This window comes from Impatiens glandulifera, chromosome 4, assembly GCF_907164915.1.
Source record: "Impatiens glandulifera chromosome 4, dImpGla2.1, whole genome shotgun sequence".
NCBI classification, from domain to species: domain Eukaryota; kingdom Viridiplantae; phylum Streptophyta; class Magnoliopsida; order Ericales; family Balsaminaceae; genus Impatiens; species Impatiens glandulifera.
Genome location: NC_061865.1, coordinates 42386807 through 42403060, shown reverse-complemented (window position 1 = coordinate 42403060; position 16254 = coordinate 42386807). Strand labels below are relative to the sequence as shown.

The following is a 16254-nucleotide window of genomic DNA, read 5'->3' as shown; positions in this document are numbered from 1 at the left end:
CAGTTGTTTGTTCTAAACTCCTAGATATCACTCACTGTTAAACATAACACGTTTTGTTCAACTTACAACACACTGAAAATGACTATCAGGTAGTACAGTAAATTATCTCTCAGTTTAATGTAGTGAATTACAGAATACACTTGAAAAAGATGAGCTAAGAGAGAGTGAATTGATTCAAGATTCACGCAGAGCAATAGATCTAGTGATCAAGAGATTCGTTGTAGTATTCTGCTGCTCTTTTATATTGAAGTCGTAGCAACGGTCGAATCAGATTCTTGGATACATGTCAGCTTTCTGATTGATGTATGTCAGGTGTACGGGATAGTATGCATCATAATATATTCGTTGGATCGTGGCATACCGGATTGTACTGTGGAATATTCGATAGAGCGTGGTGTACGCTAGTGGAATAATAGTGTATGTGGTAGTTGTACATTTGTGTCATATTAAGTTGATTGGGCAGTTTGTTGATAGCGGACACTGCAGTTGTTTGTTACTCTTCAGGTTGCTATTAGCGCTTCTTTAGACTGTTGCTAGCGCTTCTTCAAACTGCTGCTGAAGTAAGACTGCTACTAGCATTTCTTCATACGGCTTCTATAAGCCTTCAAGCAATTTTTGACATTTTTGTTCTTCAAGCTTTTTTACATTTTATCACTTTCAAGCGTAGTGAGTTGAGGTTTAAACTAGGCATCCAAAAAGCTTCAGACAACTTTTAGGAATACTTGGATCTCACTGTAAGCCTTCATTCTACATGTAATTTCACTTATAATTTTGTTTTGAATTTTCAAATATTTGATTTAATGTTTGTTTATTTATTATCTTTTTCTTTAACTTCTTGATTGTAAAACATTCCTTGCATGTTTTATAGGCTTTCTATAGAGCCAAAAATTTCTTTAATTTGCTTTGAATTGCGCCTAATTTTCATATTTTCATTTTGAAAAATAGGGTTATTGTTCTTGAATTTTTTTTTGCTTAAGAATAAGCACCCAAAAAGCATGTTAAGATATTTTGAAATGGTTTAAGATTAATCCTATCATTTCTCATGAGTATAATAAAGATTTTCAAAAACAATAAACGATTTTACCCTTAAGATTTTTGCTTGTACATTTTTATTGACTCCCTTATGTTATGATTACTTGCTTGTAACATGTTTTTTTTTTGTAGGTTTAGAATCGATTTGGCATCAACTCAAATCAATTTTGGTTCTTTTTTTCTAGGATTTGCGCTTCTTCGACATACAAATCCCATTTTCAGGCAATCCTTCGACGAACACTTTGTTAAATGGCGTCTTCTAGCTGCTATGAGAAAGTTCCACATGTCATGAGGAACCCGCATCCTATCATCTGACCGATGGCTTCGTCCGCAACCGAGGCTGATTCTCACATGCAACCAATGCCCGCGCCCAACTATGAACCCGATCCACTTAAGCCACGAGCCCTCTTTTTTTGATGTTTATTTATTTTTGATTTTCTATATTTTTTGGCTTGTTTGATTTTTCTAAAATTTTCAAAAAATAAAAAATGGTTGAAAATATTATTATTAACAAAACAAAAAAACAATATTTTTTTCACTTGAGTCGTGTTACTTTTTTGGTTAAAATTTGAACATATTTTGTTCAGATCAAACCGACAAACTGAATCGCTTATAACAGATATGGGAAGCAACAGTTCTCTTTCTCACAAAGAGATTCATAAATTCCTCTCTAAATGATAAACCCATTTTGGATGCTGAACAGAAGAAATATTACAATTATCAATGAATCCAAAGTCAGAAAAAGCATTAATTCATATATATTATTTATTAATGGCCCGTTCCTCTACAAGGCAGGTAGAAAAGATAACATACCAAGTCCCAATACAAATATATTGTAACATAACTTATTCTACAATGCATAAACAGGGATAGGTTCATTTTGAAGAATAAAATAAAAACATCAGGAGGAGACAGCAATTATTTATTTAAATCTTACATGCAAATGAAAGTCCTGCTTTGGCCAAAGCATCAGAACTCTCAACAGACGGTTGGATCCTAGCAACATTGGCAATAGCCTTGTTCTCTTCAGCGGTCCCACCTTCCAAGAACACACCAACAACTTTCCCGTCTTTGATCCAGTAAGATCCAAACTTGGGCTTGTCGCTCGCTGGGTTGTTGTCTCCAAACAGTACCGTGTCACCCACATTGTCCCCGTAGAACTGCCATGAAAGATTGAAGGAACGGGAATAGAAATAGGGAAGATAGTCATAAGCATCAATTGTCTCCCCAAGCTCACTTGCAAAGATTGCCTGTTTATTTGACCAACAAATATTTAGTTATTATTTGTTTAGCAATCCTAAATCCAACAAAGATTGCCTTGTCAATGAAAAGTTGTCTATTTTATCAATACATGATCTTGTTGTATTCTAGATCCCAAGCAAGCTCATATGCATGTTCACATGTGGCATGAGCCATAGTCCATTACTTTTTGTGTTAATAAAAAACCTTGAGGCACTGAACAGAGTACCTTAACAGCATGTTCAGCAGATTTTCGGGCATGGTCAACATGTTCAACTCTTCTCAATTCGTCATATATTTTCATGGGGAAAGTAGCAACATCGCCCACAGCATACACGCCAGAAACACTTGTTTGAAAGAATGCATCAGTCTGCAATGAACAAATGCAGTGAAGTGTCATCAAGTAAAAGGTGCAACTAGTTGAAATTGCAAGCTAAAGTAAATAAATGCAGAAGCATATGAACCAATCAAGCAAAAACCATGTACTTATAACAAGAGAAACAGTATATAAACAACATAAAAGGCTGTGAGGGTGATTGAAGAAGTGATGGTTGATTGGATAATGAGTTATTTAAAAATAATCTCAAATAACCCACATAAAACAAGGTCTTAAGTTTCGTTCAAAACGAGAGACAATTTTTTGTAACTCCCGCCATCTTACTCTCTCATGCTAAGAACTATCTATTTCCATTGTCAAATTAACCACAATAAGTGAACCTTAAGAAAACAAACAAAACAATAAACTACACATCATGGTTAGTCATTTGGGAATAGAGACTATAGAGTTTAGCCCAATGTTGTACCCTATATATAAATATATTTAGTTAATCATTATGGTTACAACTTTACCCTAAAATCAACATGGCATCACAACATCGATTTTCCCATGTTGATGAGCATCTCAGAAAGAGTCTGATACGAGGAGAGGCAAACTAGGACAAACTAATCCAAATTAGGGGAATAAAGGTGAAAATAAAACTCTTGCCATTGTTAAAACTTTTTACAAATGCCTGCTATCAGTTTTGTCCAGAAAACATGTAAATTGATAGTCCAGATAATAACAAAGATGATTTAGGATAAGAAATGAAAAATGGAACAAACCTTTATGCCACCTTTCTCTTCTTCAACCTGTCCTTTGAATAAAGCTGTAAGAGGTCTTCCTCCAACACCAACAACAACAATGTCTGCTTCGAGTGTTCTACCATCCTTGAGTTTTACGTCCTTTACCTGAGTGACAAGATCAAAAAGATTGTGATGCAGATGTAACAAACATAGTGATAATAGCTTCACAGTTCTGACAAAATACCTCTCCATTAGAGTCGGCTGTAAAAGCAACCGCTACAGTTCCTTTAATGATCTTGATTCCTTTATTTGCATAATAACCCTCATAGAAAGCAGCTATTCCAGCTGTAAAAAGGCGTGGCACTGGCAAAAAAGAAACAGAGGAATATGATTAACAATTTAACTCAAAGTGAGAAAGGCATCATCAATAAGAGAGACACAATTATATCAATGATTAGGTGCAAACATAAAATATGTTGGAGAGTTTCACTTACTGCACCAAGGTTCTGGGTAAACCATGGTGACATCGAGATTGTTTAAGTTAATTGCTGCACTAAGCTCTAGACCAATGTATCCTCCCCCAACAATCACTACTTTTCCATTCTTCTTTTGTTTAATGGTTTCAACAAGTAGATCAGCATCAACAATATCTCTCAAATACAAGATATTTTTCGAATCAGCCCCTTGTGCACCAAAATCAGACAGCTTTATCACCTGCACATTATTAGAATTTTTTAAACTAGACTATTCAAATCGGAAAAGAAAGCAGGTTAATTACCCAGGTAAGCATACTTACATTCGAACCAGTAGCAATGATCAAAATTTGATATTTAAATGTTTCCCCAGCAGCACTAGTGAGAGTCTTGGAAGTAAGATCTGCCTTAACTATCTCTGTTTTTAGAATCAATTCAATTCCTGCAAACAATAAAGAAATCATGGATAAATAATGTGTAGTAGAGTCTTAAATGAAACTCATGATTGATATAAAAAAATTTGTTTAGGTAGAAATGAAAAATCAGTTTCTTCATTATAAACATTCAGAACTTAGCAGCCATACCTTTCTCGACGTACCACTCTGGTAGCAATCTTTCACCTCCACTTCCAACACAGACATGAAATCCCGGTAGTCTTGGTGGTGCTGTACAATCAATTTAATAGCTCGTTTACATGTAAACTTACATTATGTCGAAACCAACAAGAAAATGGTATATTAGTTGCAAAAATAACAAGTTCACAGAAAAAGTAAAAAGCCTTCTATGAACAATAAAAATTCCATCAAAGTTATCTCATTTGGAAGATTTAAATTCATTCCAAACATTTTAAAAGTTTCAAATTCTCATTTTTTGTTAAATTGAAGATTGAAAAAGTGGATGTCTGAAATTCACTGACAAGAGTGCCAATTGGACAAGAAATATAAATGCCTTGGATTATTAGCTTTTATGATTTAGATTAGAATACTTACAATCAGGTAAAAGGTAGCCTTTGCTGAGTGTTGGACGTTCATAAGGAGCAACCTAAAAGAGAAAAAAAAAATCAAATCATCACAGTACCTAACTAGTTCAAGAAGGCAATAAAACATGGACTTTATTCACATAAATACAATAAGAGTTAGAGTTATGATTCCTAAGAGGAAGATTTGTTGGTTCGACCACTATTTGACGCGTTTCAAAAAAGAGTAAAGAATAAAACAACATAACTCATTTTATCAGATAAGTGATGGCTTAACGAAAGCAAAGCTAACACAAGGGAAGGATGTAAACATAACTCACAAACAGACATCATCACATGTAACAGTTCAATCACCAATAGTAAAGCCTTGAACCAAACATGTGAGGATGCGATATGAATATAATCGCTTTGATTCGTGGAATGCAGATTGGGTTTATAAAACAAAGTAAGAGTAGTCAAAGAGAAAGCTCACAGTAGAATCAGAACTTTAAAACTGTAGGCCTTGTATGCTTCATTGTTTGTTAATGTAATCTATCTTTGTTTGTTTCCAATCAAATACTCTAGAATCGTTGTTTGTCATCCTTTAATCAAAAGTAGGGACTGTTTAGCTTTGAGTTTGACCATTTCTCCCACTTTTTGAGCTTTTTAATGAAATTGCACTAAACTGTTTTCCAAAAAAAAAATTAAAAGATATAAAGTCGAGCGGTCTATCTGTGATATTCAACATTGACTCTAACCCAATGTTGGTTGATTGATAAGATTATACAGAATTCATTTTACATCAACCATATATTAGCTCAAAATACCTCACAATAGTGAAAGAGTCAAGCAAAGAAAATGCAACCATCATAGAATTTCCACCATAGAACATATACTAGAACATTGTTTGTTTCTCTTATGTTACCCTTTTTGTATAGTGTAAAACAAAAAGTAAAAAATATTCCTAAGTTTCATTCTTTCGAGTATTCGGGTGTAAGCCATAAACACAACTTGTTATACACAAAATCGGTCAATAAACGCTTTGACAAAACACCCAATGAAATGTTTTATGCGAGAATTCCTACAGTTTTTTACTTTAGATCGCAGATAAATGAAATAAAAGTGAAATAAGTGTGCTCCTAGAAAAGTATACCGCTTCATTTGAAATAATTGCAAGCTCGCCTGGCTTAACCCCTTGCTTAGCAAATTCCCTTGCAGCATAACCCTACAAAAATAATTCATTTTGGAACCTTTACCAAATAGTAATTGAATATCAAAGCAAAATGTCCTATGAAATTTCATTCAAATCAAACTGATCTAGTTCATTTCCCCTAAAAAATTAAATAATAAGAAGAAGAATATAATAATAACATCAGCAGATCTAACTAGGAAACATAGTAAAATACAATTGAATTGATATCTTTGTATGTTACTACAAGTGGAAATGTTTGAAAACTCACACCGGCGATGCCGCCTCCTAAGACAACGTACTTGAAGATTCTCTCCGCCATTGGTGCTGTTCTATCTAATAGATAAGAAGAGAGAGAGAGAAACTTTAGGAATGTCTTTCCTGTATACTGACATAAAAAATCTAGTGTACATTATATATTATTTGTAAATAAAAAACAAGGCCAAGTTTGATTTGAATTCTTAATTTAGACAGAATCTTTTCTTAAAACATTTCATTTCACATTGGTTTTATTTTATGGCTTCGTTCGGTTCGGTTCGGTTTCAGGTTATTTAAATAACCTAAAGGGAGAAAACAATGATTATGGGTGGTGATTTTAAGGAAATGATAATATTTTTTTGGTAAAAAGAGGTAAAGAGTATTCATATATATAAATAAAATAAATAATAATAATTTAAATAGAGATTATTTTAATATTTTGGTTAATAAATTATTGATTTGTTGGAAGAGGGAAGGTAATCTGATAAATGATTTTGATTTTGTTAAGTTATTTGAAAAAACTTAATTAAAGTCTATGTATGTGTGACCCGTTTAGTTCAGCTAAACACACTCATAACACGTGGCAATTTATTTGCCGTTTGTATTGACAATATTGAAAATTTAGTAATATTTTACTTTTCTTTTAAAAATAAATAATAATTTTTATAGCTACTCACTTCAATTACATCGATATTATCACATTTCTCCGGCATAATTTATTTTGGTAGGAATTTTTTGGTGATGATTTTTTTTAAATAATTAAATAAATGAAGAATAATTCTTAAAACAAACAAAATACATAAATAACTATTTTTTTTAAATATTGGAAACTAATAAAATGCTAAAATTTGAAAACCTATATACAAAAATAATAATTAAGAAAACTTATAAAAAAGGAACAAGTCATAACAAAAATAATTTTTTTTTTAAAAGTTGAAATTAAGAAAAGAAAGTGATTTTTTTATATAAAAAATAATTAAATAAATAAACATAATTCTTAAATATATATATATATATATATATATATATATAACTAAACTATTACAAAAAAAAACTGAATTTAATAAAATTTAAATAAAAAATTAAAGTTAATAAAATATAAAATTAAATAAAAATTGAAATTAAAAAAAAACTGAAAAAGTTGGAAGCTAAAATGAAAGAAAATTTTTAATTTTAATTTTTTTTGTTAAAATAATAATAAAGTGATTTAAAAAATCTTACTACACAAAATATAATAAAAAGAATTAAATTTGAGTCAATTTGATTTTTGACTTATAAAAAATTGACTCCAATATAAAAATAAATTATATATCAATTTGATTTTTTTTCTCACAATTAAACTAAATTTAAATTAAGATTTCTTTTTAAAATAATTTAAAATTTTGGAAAATATTAAAAGTAAAAGGTAAAATGTTAGCAAAATAAATTCTAAAAAAGTGTTAAATATAAAAAAATATTTCAGAAATGTGTTAAATTTGACAAATAATATATTCAACGAAAACATCAAAATTGACATTTATGTCGTCGAGTCATCGAGATATTAGGAAATGGCACCCGTGGTTCTCACACAATTGACTTGTGGTTAGTAACGTTAGTTATATAGTCTTCATCTTGTTACGACTTATTAGTGTTACGATTTCTAAGTACTAAACATTAACTCAAATTCTTATATAAGATGTTTTGAGTTATCTTCATTAAAAGTTGTTTGGAAACACTCTTAAATGAATGGTAGCTGGCAACTGGCTCAACTCCAACCACTTTTCTCTCTCTCCATAAGTTAGAACTGATTTGGTAAATGGATTATTTCAAATAATTTAGTTAGTTTTAAATAATTTTATTTGGGTAAGTAAATTAAAAAAAATAATTATTTGAATAAAATATATTGATATGCGATAGAGACGGGGTCTAACTATTGATGACAACCTCTAGAAAAACGGTTTGATAAAAATTATGTTAGGGATTAATATCACTTTATATTTTTCACAAACTCTTACAAACTCTTGAAGCAATTCAAGTGAGGAACTGTTTGCTCAGGTTTGAAGCTTCGAACCAATGAGAGAAGGAAAGATAGAATATAAAGAACACAGCAAGTTGTTTATAGATGTTCGGAACAAACTCTCTTATGTCACCCCTTCTTCCAACAACCGGAAAGATTTCACTATACTTATTTGAATCAAATACAGTTTACTGATTAGCTAACACTCTGTTGAACAGAACAAGCTTTGTTCAACTTACAATATGATTAAGAATATCTCTCAGCTAGACAATTTTTTGATTATCTCTCTTGAACTTGAAGTTGATGTACAAATTAGTAAGTGCAAGAGTATAGACAAGTAAGATTGATAGCAGGTAAGGCTGGTAAGACCGGTACCTCGACCGTTGTCCTTGAGGATCTATATATAGAGTCAGGACACCAACGGCCGAATCTTCTAGATTGACACGTGACAAACACCCATTGGAGAGCCTTCATAGTACAAGAGTACAACAAACTCTGTGCACATGGATGATGGCCGTACCAAACTGGTAGTGCGTCGGATATTCTTCTGGAACTGTCCTTTACTGAACAATTAGTGGGAGGAATATTCGCGTACATGGAGTTCATTCATTGGATACAAATAGCTGGCGTACTGGACTGCACGGATGAGTGGAGCAGGAGTAGCGTACATCTAGTTGATCATGGGTAGACCTATGCTAACTTCAAACAGCTGCTGAAGCGAGGTATTAGACGTGCTCCATTAGACTGTCAAGTCTAAGGGAGTTAGACGTCAACGTCTAATAGCGAGATCCATTAGACCACCAAGTCTAATGGAGTTAGACTGCACGTCTAACTACGTTTGTTAGACTGCACGTCTAACTACGTCTGTTAGACTACACGTCTAACTACATACATGTTAGACTGCACGTCTAACTACGTTTGTTAGACTATATGTCTAACAACATATCTGTTAGACTGTACGTCTAACTACGTCTGTTAGACTGTACGTCTAACTACGTCTGTTAGACTGAATGTTAACTACGTATCTATTAGACTGCACGTCTAACTACGTATCTATTAAACTGTAAGTCTAATTACGTATGTTAGACTGCACGTCTAACTACGTATCTGTTAGACTGCACGTCTAACTCGCAACACGTCTAATTAGCATGTTTCAGTTCATGTCTAATTTAGCATAGTTTTAATACACCTGCACAAAAATATTTAGACGACTTAACTTCATTCTTAATTTAAGTTTTATTAATAAAACATCAAAATAACGTTAGTCAAACTAATTTGACCCAATATAAATATTTAATAAACACCATTAATTATAAAAAATAATAAATACTTTGACTAATAAATTAAATAATATAATTAATTAAATTATTTAAAATTAAACAGATATATGTAAAATATTTTTCTCAAATAGAATGTCATCACTGTGATCCAATCAATTGTTAATAATTTAGTTTTAAATTAATAATAAATAAAATAAATAAATCAACCATTCAAAGATACACTTAATTGACATAAAAATGAAGAAATAAGAATTTCAATAAAATTTATATTTAGAGTATGAAAAATAAAATAAATAATTGTTGTAAATTATTTTATAAAAGCTTGAACACTTATCTTTTTAACAACCGATTTGTTTATATAACGTTTTTTCATCGGACTGTTAGTTAGTTGTACGCCTTTCCTCGTTTCAATTTTATGAGACACATGACATTGATAAATAAGGTCATTTAACAATATTATACTTATTAAGACATTAATTTTTAACTTTTAGAAATCTCGGTTAAAAAGAATTATCTTTAAAAAATAAAACATTTTTTGTTAAAATAATATTAAATCTTAATTAATTAAAAAATATATGTTCAAAATAAAAGTATCATAAAATATTATCTTTAAAAAAAATTATATTTATTATATCATTCAATTATAATTAAATATTATAATTTGTAATTTTTTGTTTTTAAATATAAAAAATATAAAACTAACATATATATCAACTAAATTAATAAATTAAAACACAAATATATATAAATTAAAAATCTTTTTAGTAACACTTTTCTTACAAAATATAATAAAAAATGTATTCAGCCTAGAATCGACCCAACTCCAATTCCAACTTCAGACCTGCGTTATCAAGGATAGGAAGAATGTTTAGAGCCTGGCCCGCACGTTTCGAATCCAAATTGTCATGATTCATTAAAATGATAAGGTTTATGCTAATCTCGAAAAAAATGAATAAACACTGGGAAGTAGAAAAACGTCCCTTTATCTAAAAAATGAGTCACCTGTTCATAAATAAAGCTTGAAACCGTTGATTAACGGATTTCAACCAATTGTGAACGTCATTTTTAAAAATAAAAGAGGGAAAAATATGATTATGTTGAAGTATTTTTTTTAAAGGCAAAAAAAGTCAAGTTCGATACTACAAAAGTTAAATAAGCAATTGAGTCTACCAGAAATCCTATTTGTCGATAGATACAAAACCTTATTTGTTGATATGTAATGAAATCATTTGAAGATGATCCAACCAAAACCATTTATGTCGATAGGTACAAAACCATATTTGTTGATAAGTATTGAGATCATTTGTAGATAATCCAACAAAAATCCTATATGTCAATAGGTACAAAACCTTATTTGTTTATAAGTAACACGGTCATTTGTAGATGATCCAACCAAAACCATATATGTCGATATGTACAAAATATTATCTATTGATAAATACAACGATCATTCGTATATGATCCAGCCAAAACCCTTATTATCGATAGGTACAAAACCTTATATATTGATAAGTATATAGAGATCATTCGTACATGATCCGACAAAAACCCTATTTGTTGATAAGTACAAAATCTTATTTGTTGATAAATACAAAGATCATTTGTAGATGATCCAACCAAAATCCTATTTTTCGATAAGTACAAAATCTTATTTGTTTATAAGTACAAAGATCATTTGTAGATGAACCAACCAAAACTTTATATGTTAATAAGTAATGCGATCATTTGTAGATGATCCAACCAAAAACCATATATGTCGATAGGTACAAAATCTTATCTATTGATAAGTACCGCGATCATTTGTAAATGATCCGACCAAAACCCTATTTGTCGATAAGTAAAAAACCTTATATGTTGATAAGTATCGCGATCATTTGTAGATGATCCAACCAAAACCCTATTTATCGATAGGTACAAAACCTTATACGTTGATAAGTACATAGATCATTTGTAGATGATCTAACCAAAACCCTATTTGTCGATAGGTACAAAACCTTATATGTTGATAAGTATCGCAATCATTTATAGATGATCCGACCAAAACCCTATTTGTCGATAGGTACAAAACCTTATATGTTGATAAGTACATAGATCATTTATAGATGATCCAACCAAAACCCTATTTGTCGATAGGAACAAAACCTTATATGTTGATAAGTACATAGATCATTTGTAGATGACCAACCAAAATCCTATATGTCGATAGGTACAAAAATCTTTATCTATTGATAAGTATCGTGATCATTCGTGCATGATCCATAGAACCCTATCTCTCGATAGGTACAAAAACATTATTTATTGATAAGTACCACGATCATTCGTACATGATCCATAAAACCATATCTCTTGATAGATACAAAATTCTATTTTGTCAATAGGTATCAAAGATCATTTATAAATGATCCAATCAAAACCCTATCTCCCGATAGGTACAAAACTATATTTTGTCAATAGGTATCAACGATCATTTATACATGATTCACCAAAACTCTATATTTCAGTAGGTACAAAACATTATCGATTGATAAGTAACGCAATCATTCATGCATGATCCATAAACCCCTATTTCTCGATAGGTACAAAAACCTTATTCAGGTAATAGGTATTAGCAATCATTCATACATGTTCTACAAAAACCCTATCTCTCGATAGGTACGAGAACCATATTTACCATTAGGTACACAATATCACTTCTATGCATTCATAACAAAATTTAAATATATCTCTTGATAGTACCACTATCATTTTTATATGATATGATCGCTTCAATGTGTTACTTGTGACAAGTTTATCAACTTTCACGAAAATCTATATGTTGATAGTACTACGATCATTTATTTATGATCAGTCCAATGTGTTACTTGTTAGTAACTTTCGTGACAAGTTTATCAACTCTCACGATAAACCTATATGTTGATAGTACCACGATCATTTATATATGATCGTACCAACATGTTACTTGTTAGTAACTATCGTGACAAGTTTATTAACTTTCAAGAAAAACATATATGTTGATAGTACCATGATCATTTATATGTGATCACTCCAATGTGTTACCTGTTAGTAACTTCCGTGACAAGTTTACCAACTTCCACGATAAACTTTTATCAACATTCACGAAATAACCCTATTGGCCAATAGGTACTCATGATCATTCACATGCGATCACTCTACATTACTTGTTAGTAAATTTCGTGATAAGTTCATTAACTTTCACGTAAACCTATATGTTGATAGTATCATGATCACTTACGTGGAATCGTCATACGTTACTTATTAGTAACTTTCGTGACAAGTTCATCAACTTTCACATAAACCTATTTGTTGATAGTATTGTGATCACTTACGTAGGATTGCCATACGTTACTTATTGGTAATTCCCATGACAAGTTCATCAAATTTCATGTAAACCTATCTGTTGATAGTTCCATGATCACGTACGCATGATCGCCATACGTTACTTATTGGTAACTCCCGTGACAAGTTCATCAACTTTCAAGTAAACCTATATGTTGATAGTACTTTGATCATTCACGCATGATCACTCTAAGTGTTACTTGTTGGTAACTCCATAAGAAAATATAATAACTCTCACATAAACCTATATGTTGATAGTACAACAATCATTAGAACATGATCAATTGAAAATGTTACTTGTTAGTAACCCACATGAAAAATTTATTAAAGTTTCATGTCCCTTTATGTCTCACATGTTGACATCAACTCTGGTCATTTATGATCATCCCAACAAGAATTAACAAATAATATCGGTCGATAGTTTAAAAATGCATTTGACATGAACAATTTATTGATATTCACGTCCAATACAAAATTGATTTTTCAAATATCCATGGTCATTTCTATACCATCATCCTATAGACTATGCGGATACTTTGTTAAGATCTGTAGACAAGATCAAAGAGCAAGGTCACCCTGGCCAAAGAATCAATCCTTCTTAGGATATCACCAATGGAAGATTCATATTCCCTGGCCAATGCTAGGAAAGCCTTGATGAATGCTACACACAGCAACACGAAGGTCACTCCAACATCTACTCACTCCAAGTTTTATCTTTCTATTACCCTCACACAAAGATATAAATTGGACAGAAAAACTCAGTGTTAGATGTCATACTCAAACTTGCGTTTTCAAAAACCAATTTGTTGTGTACGAACTCGGTTTGAGAGGGGCACTCTGTAAGCACTAAAATTTCACTTAACCAATTTATAAATAATTTTGAATAAATAAAATAAAATTAATTAAAATTAAGGCCAAAATATGATTAAATAATCAATTGGATTAATTATTGTAATAATTAAATTTCAATTAATTAAGATAATGGCCAAGAAAAAAATAAAATAATTTGGGATAAATGTTGTACTCGTTTGATCTCAAATTAATTTTAAGAAAATCAAGGGGAATTAAAATAAATAATATAGGATAAAAGTTGTATCCATTTTATCCCAATAAATTATTTATTAAACTCCAAAAATATAAATAAAAAAAATGGACAAAATAAATGCCATATTTATTAAAAATATTTTGTAGGTTGAAATTATAGCAAAAATGAATTGAAAAAAAAATTCAAACACGCTCCAAAGCTGGAAAAGTGTTGGAATTTGTTGCAGCCGAAATCCAAAGAGATCATTACATTAAACCTCCCAGCCATTGAATGAGCAATGTATTATCATCAAACACCCAACAACTAATCGTGTAGCCCGCTACAACAGAAGAAATGCGCTTTCGCGTAGCAGTAGATCGGTAGACGGATGCCTCCAATGTCGTCAACCCAAACACACGTGGATCACCCACTACCAACGAACTGCGGACAAAATGCGGGCAGAGCATCTCATATTCCATTTTTTGTCCGAAACGACGTCATTTCATATGGCTTGTCTTCTTCCTTGCGACGACGAACCAGATAAGAACAAGCTTCCATCTTTGATTTTTCAAAGATGGAACTTTGTCGTTTCCCCACCATTTTACTTCGTTCAAAAGGTGAAATGATCACCATACTCCAGTGATCATTTCCCCTATCCTTTGAGGAAGCATCATTTCTTATACGGGCAAATAGTCGTTGATCAAGCAAAAGACCATTAATGGTCTTTTGACTAAATCTGATCCACTTGGTCGATGGACCGACCTTGGGACGCTATAAATAGCCTCCTTTGGGAAAACCCAAGGCAAGAGATCCACTCCCCACCTCTAAATCAAGCCCGAACATAAATCTTCCATTGATGATCTTCAAGCTTTTCTAAAATTCCGAATATTTTGTATAAGGTTGTAAGGTTCTGATCTAGGAATTCATGAAGCTTATAAAAGAGTTAAGGAGTGTTCTCCAACTCCATGTAAGCTTCCAATCACATTGTAATTAGAATTACATGTTTAAATTGAAATTTTAACATTTCAGTTTTACTAGTTTCATATATTGCTTCATTATCTGATTTCTTGATTGGATAATGATCCTTTAATCATTTATAAGATTTCTATTTAAACAAAAATGAATCAATCAATCTAAATCAGAAATACCCAAATTTGATTTTGAAAAAGTTGAAAATCGGCTTTCTGTTCATGGATTATTACTCAAGAAAAGCAACCTAGAAAGCTTCCCAACATGTTTCTAAGGATGTTGGGAACATATATTTAAACCAGTTCGAAGCCATTCCAATCATGTTTGGTCAAAAACTAAAATTTTTATAAAAATAAAAATTTTAGTTCTTGAATTGGTTAAAATGAAAAACTAGTGTTCATGTTTTGGTTTCATTCATTCATATGAAGCGTAAGGAAGCTATTGACAAGCACTTTATGCTTTATTAAAGCTGAAAAACAAAAACCCATTGTTTTACCTCAAAACTATTTGAGTTAAATGGAACATCATCCAGATCGAATGTCACATCGGGAAGATGTTATAAATGATCCTTGAGACCATATGAAGTTTATCATGCCCTTGAATCAACGAATTAAGACACCATTCAAAAACATCAAACCTCTAGTTTGATGTTCTTGATGATCGAGGAAGGTTAGCCCAAGTCTAACCCGAGACCGAGAATCCTTCGCACTTAGGCCTAAGAAAGGTTAGCCCAAGGCTAACCCAAGACCGAAGAATTCCTCGAACCCCGACCGATCAAATTCCGCATCTGATCAAGGATTCCCCCACACCAACCGAGGACTCCTACACCCCGATTGAGGATTCTTACACTCCGATTGAGGATTCTCGCACCTCGACCGAGAGATCTCGACCCACGACTGAGGGTTTTAGTCTAGGACCGAGAGAAATCATACCTAGAACCGAGAGGACCGATCCTAGGGCATATTTGATTCAAATTTTATAATTTTGGAACTCTAAACCATTTTTGGAACTCTAAACCATTTTTTAAAAATTAAAAAAATGATTTCAGATTATTTTTAGAATAATTCCATAAAAAATATTTTGATAAGGGCCTGTTTGAGATTTATTTTTAGATCATAATACCCTAAAATTGATATTTTTCAGGTAAATTCCTCACTAATCGTCGACATCAGCCTCAGGTATCAGCATTTAAATATTGTTTTTATAATTTTAAATACAAGGAAAAAAACATGTGCATGCCTAGAATATGGTTAAATAAAACGTAATAAAACCATTATTTCAAAAACTAAGACTTTATAAAGTAGAGACCGTTTTAAATGGGTACGGAAGATATAGCGTGAAAGCCATTTCCCGAATATCACCAAACATCGAACCAAAAAGAGACTCTAGTCAAAAAATAAGTCTGTAGATGTATAATTTG

At 31.5% G+C, this 16254-nt stretch overlaps 1 protein-coding gene across 1 annotated transcript; it reads right to left on the bottom strand.

Annotated features, from left to right (window-relative positions):
• Window positions 1-1756: 1756 nt before the first annotated feature.
• On the bottom strand, window positions 1757-6346 carry LOC124934109 (monodehydroascorbate reductase, seedling isozyme-like). The gene is made up of 10 exons (XM_047474584.1): window positions 6222-6346; window positions 5915-5986; window positions 4796-4847; window positions 4391-4471; window positions 4130-4248; window positions 3828-4047; window positions 3578-3696; window positions 3373-3498; window positions 2501-2641; window positions 1757-2282 (listed from the first exon to the last, which is right to left on the bottom strand). The coding sequence occupies exons 1-10, from the start codon at window positions 6270-6272 to the stop codon at window positions 1959-1961; spliced, it is 1305 nt and encodes a 434-aa protein (XP_047330540.1). The 5' UTR covers window positions 6273-6346; the 3' UTR covers window positions 1757-1958.
• Window positions 6347-16254: the final 9908 nt, after the last annotated feature.

Coding starts and splice junctions, on each gene's coding strand:
- LOC124934109 (XM_047474584.1), bottom strand. CDS start 6,272: ATGGCGGAGAGAATCTTCAAGTACGTTGTCTTAGGAGGCGGCATCGCC. Junction 5,987..6,221: donor TAGGAGGCGGCATCGCCGGT/GTGAGTTTTCAA, acceptor TTATTTTTGTAG/GGTTATGCTGCAAGGGAATT. Junction 4,472..4,795: donor AGGCTACCTTTTACCTGATT/GTAAGTATTCTA, acceptor TTGATTGTACAG/CACCACCAAGACTACCGGGA.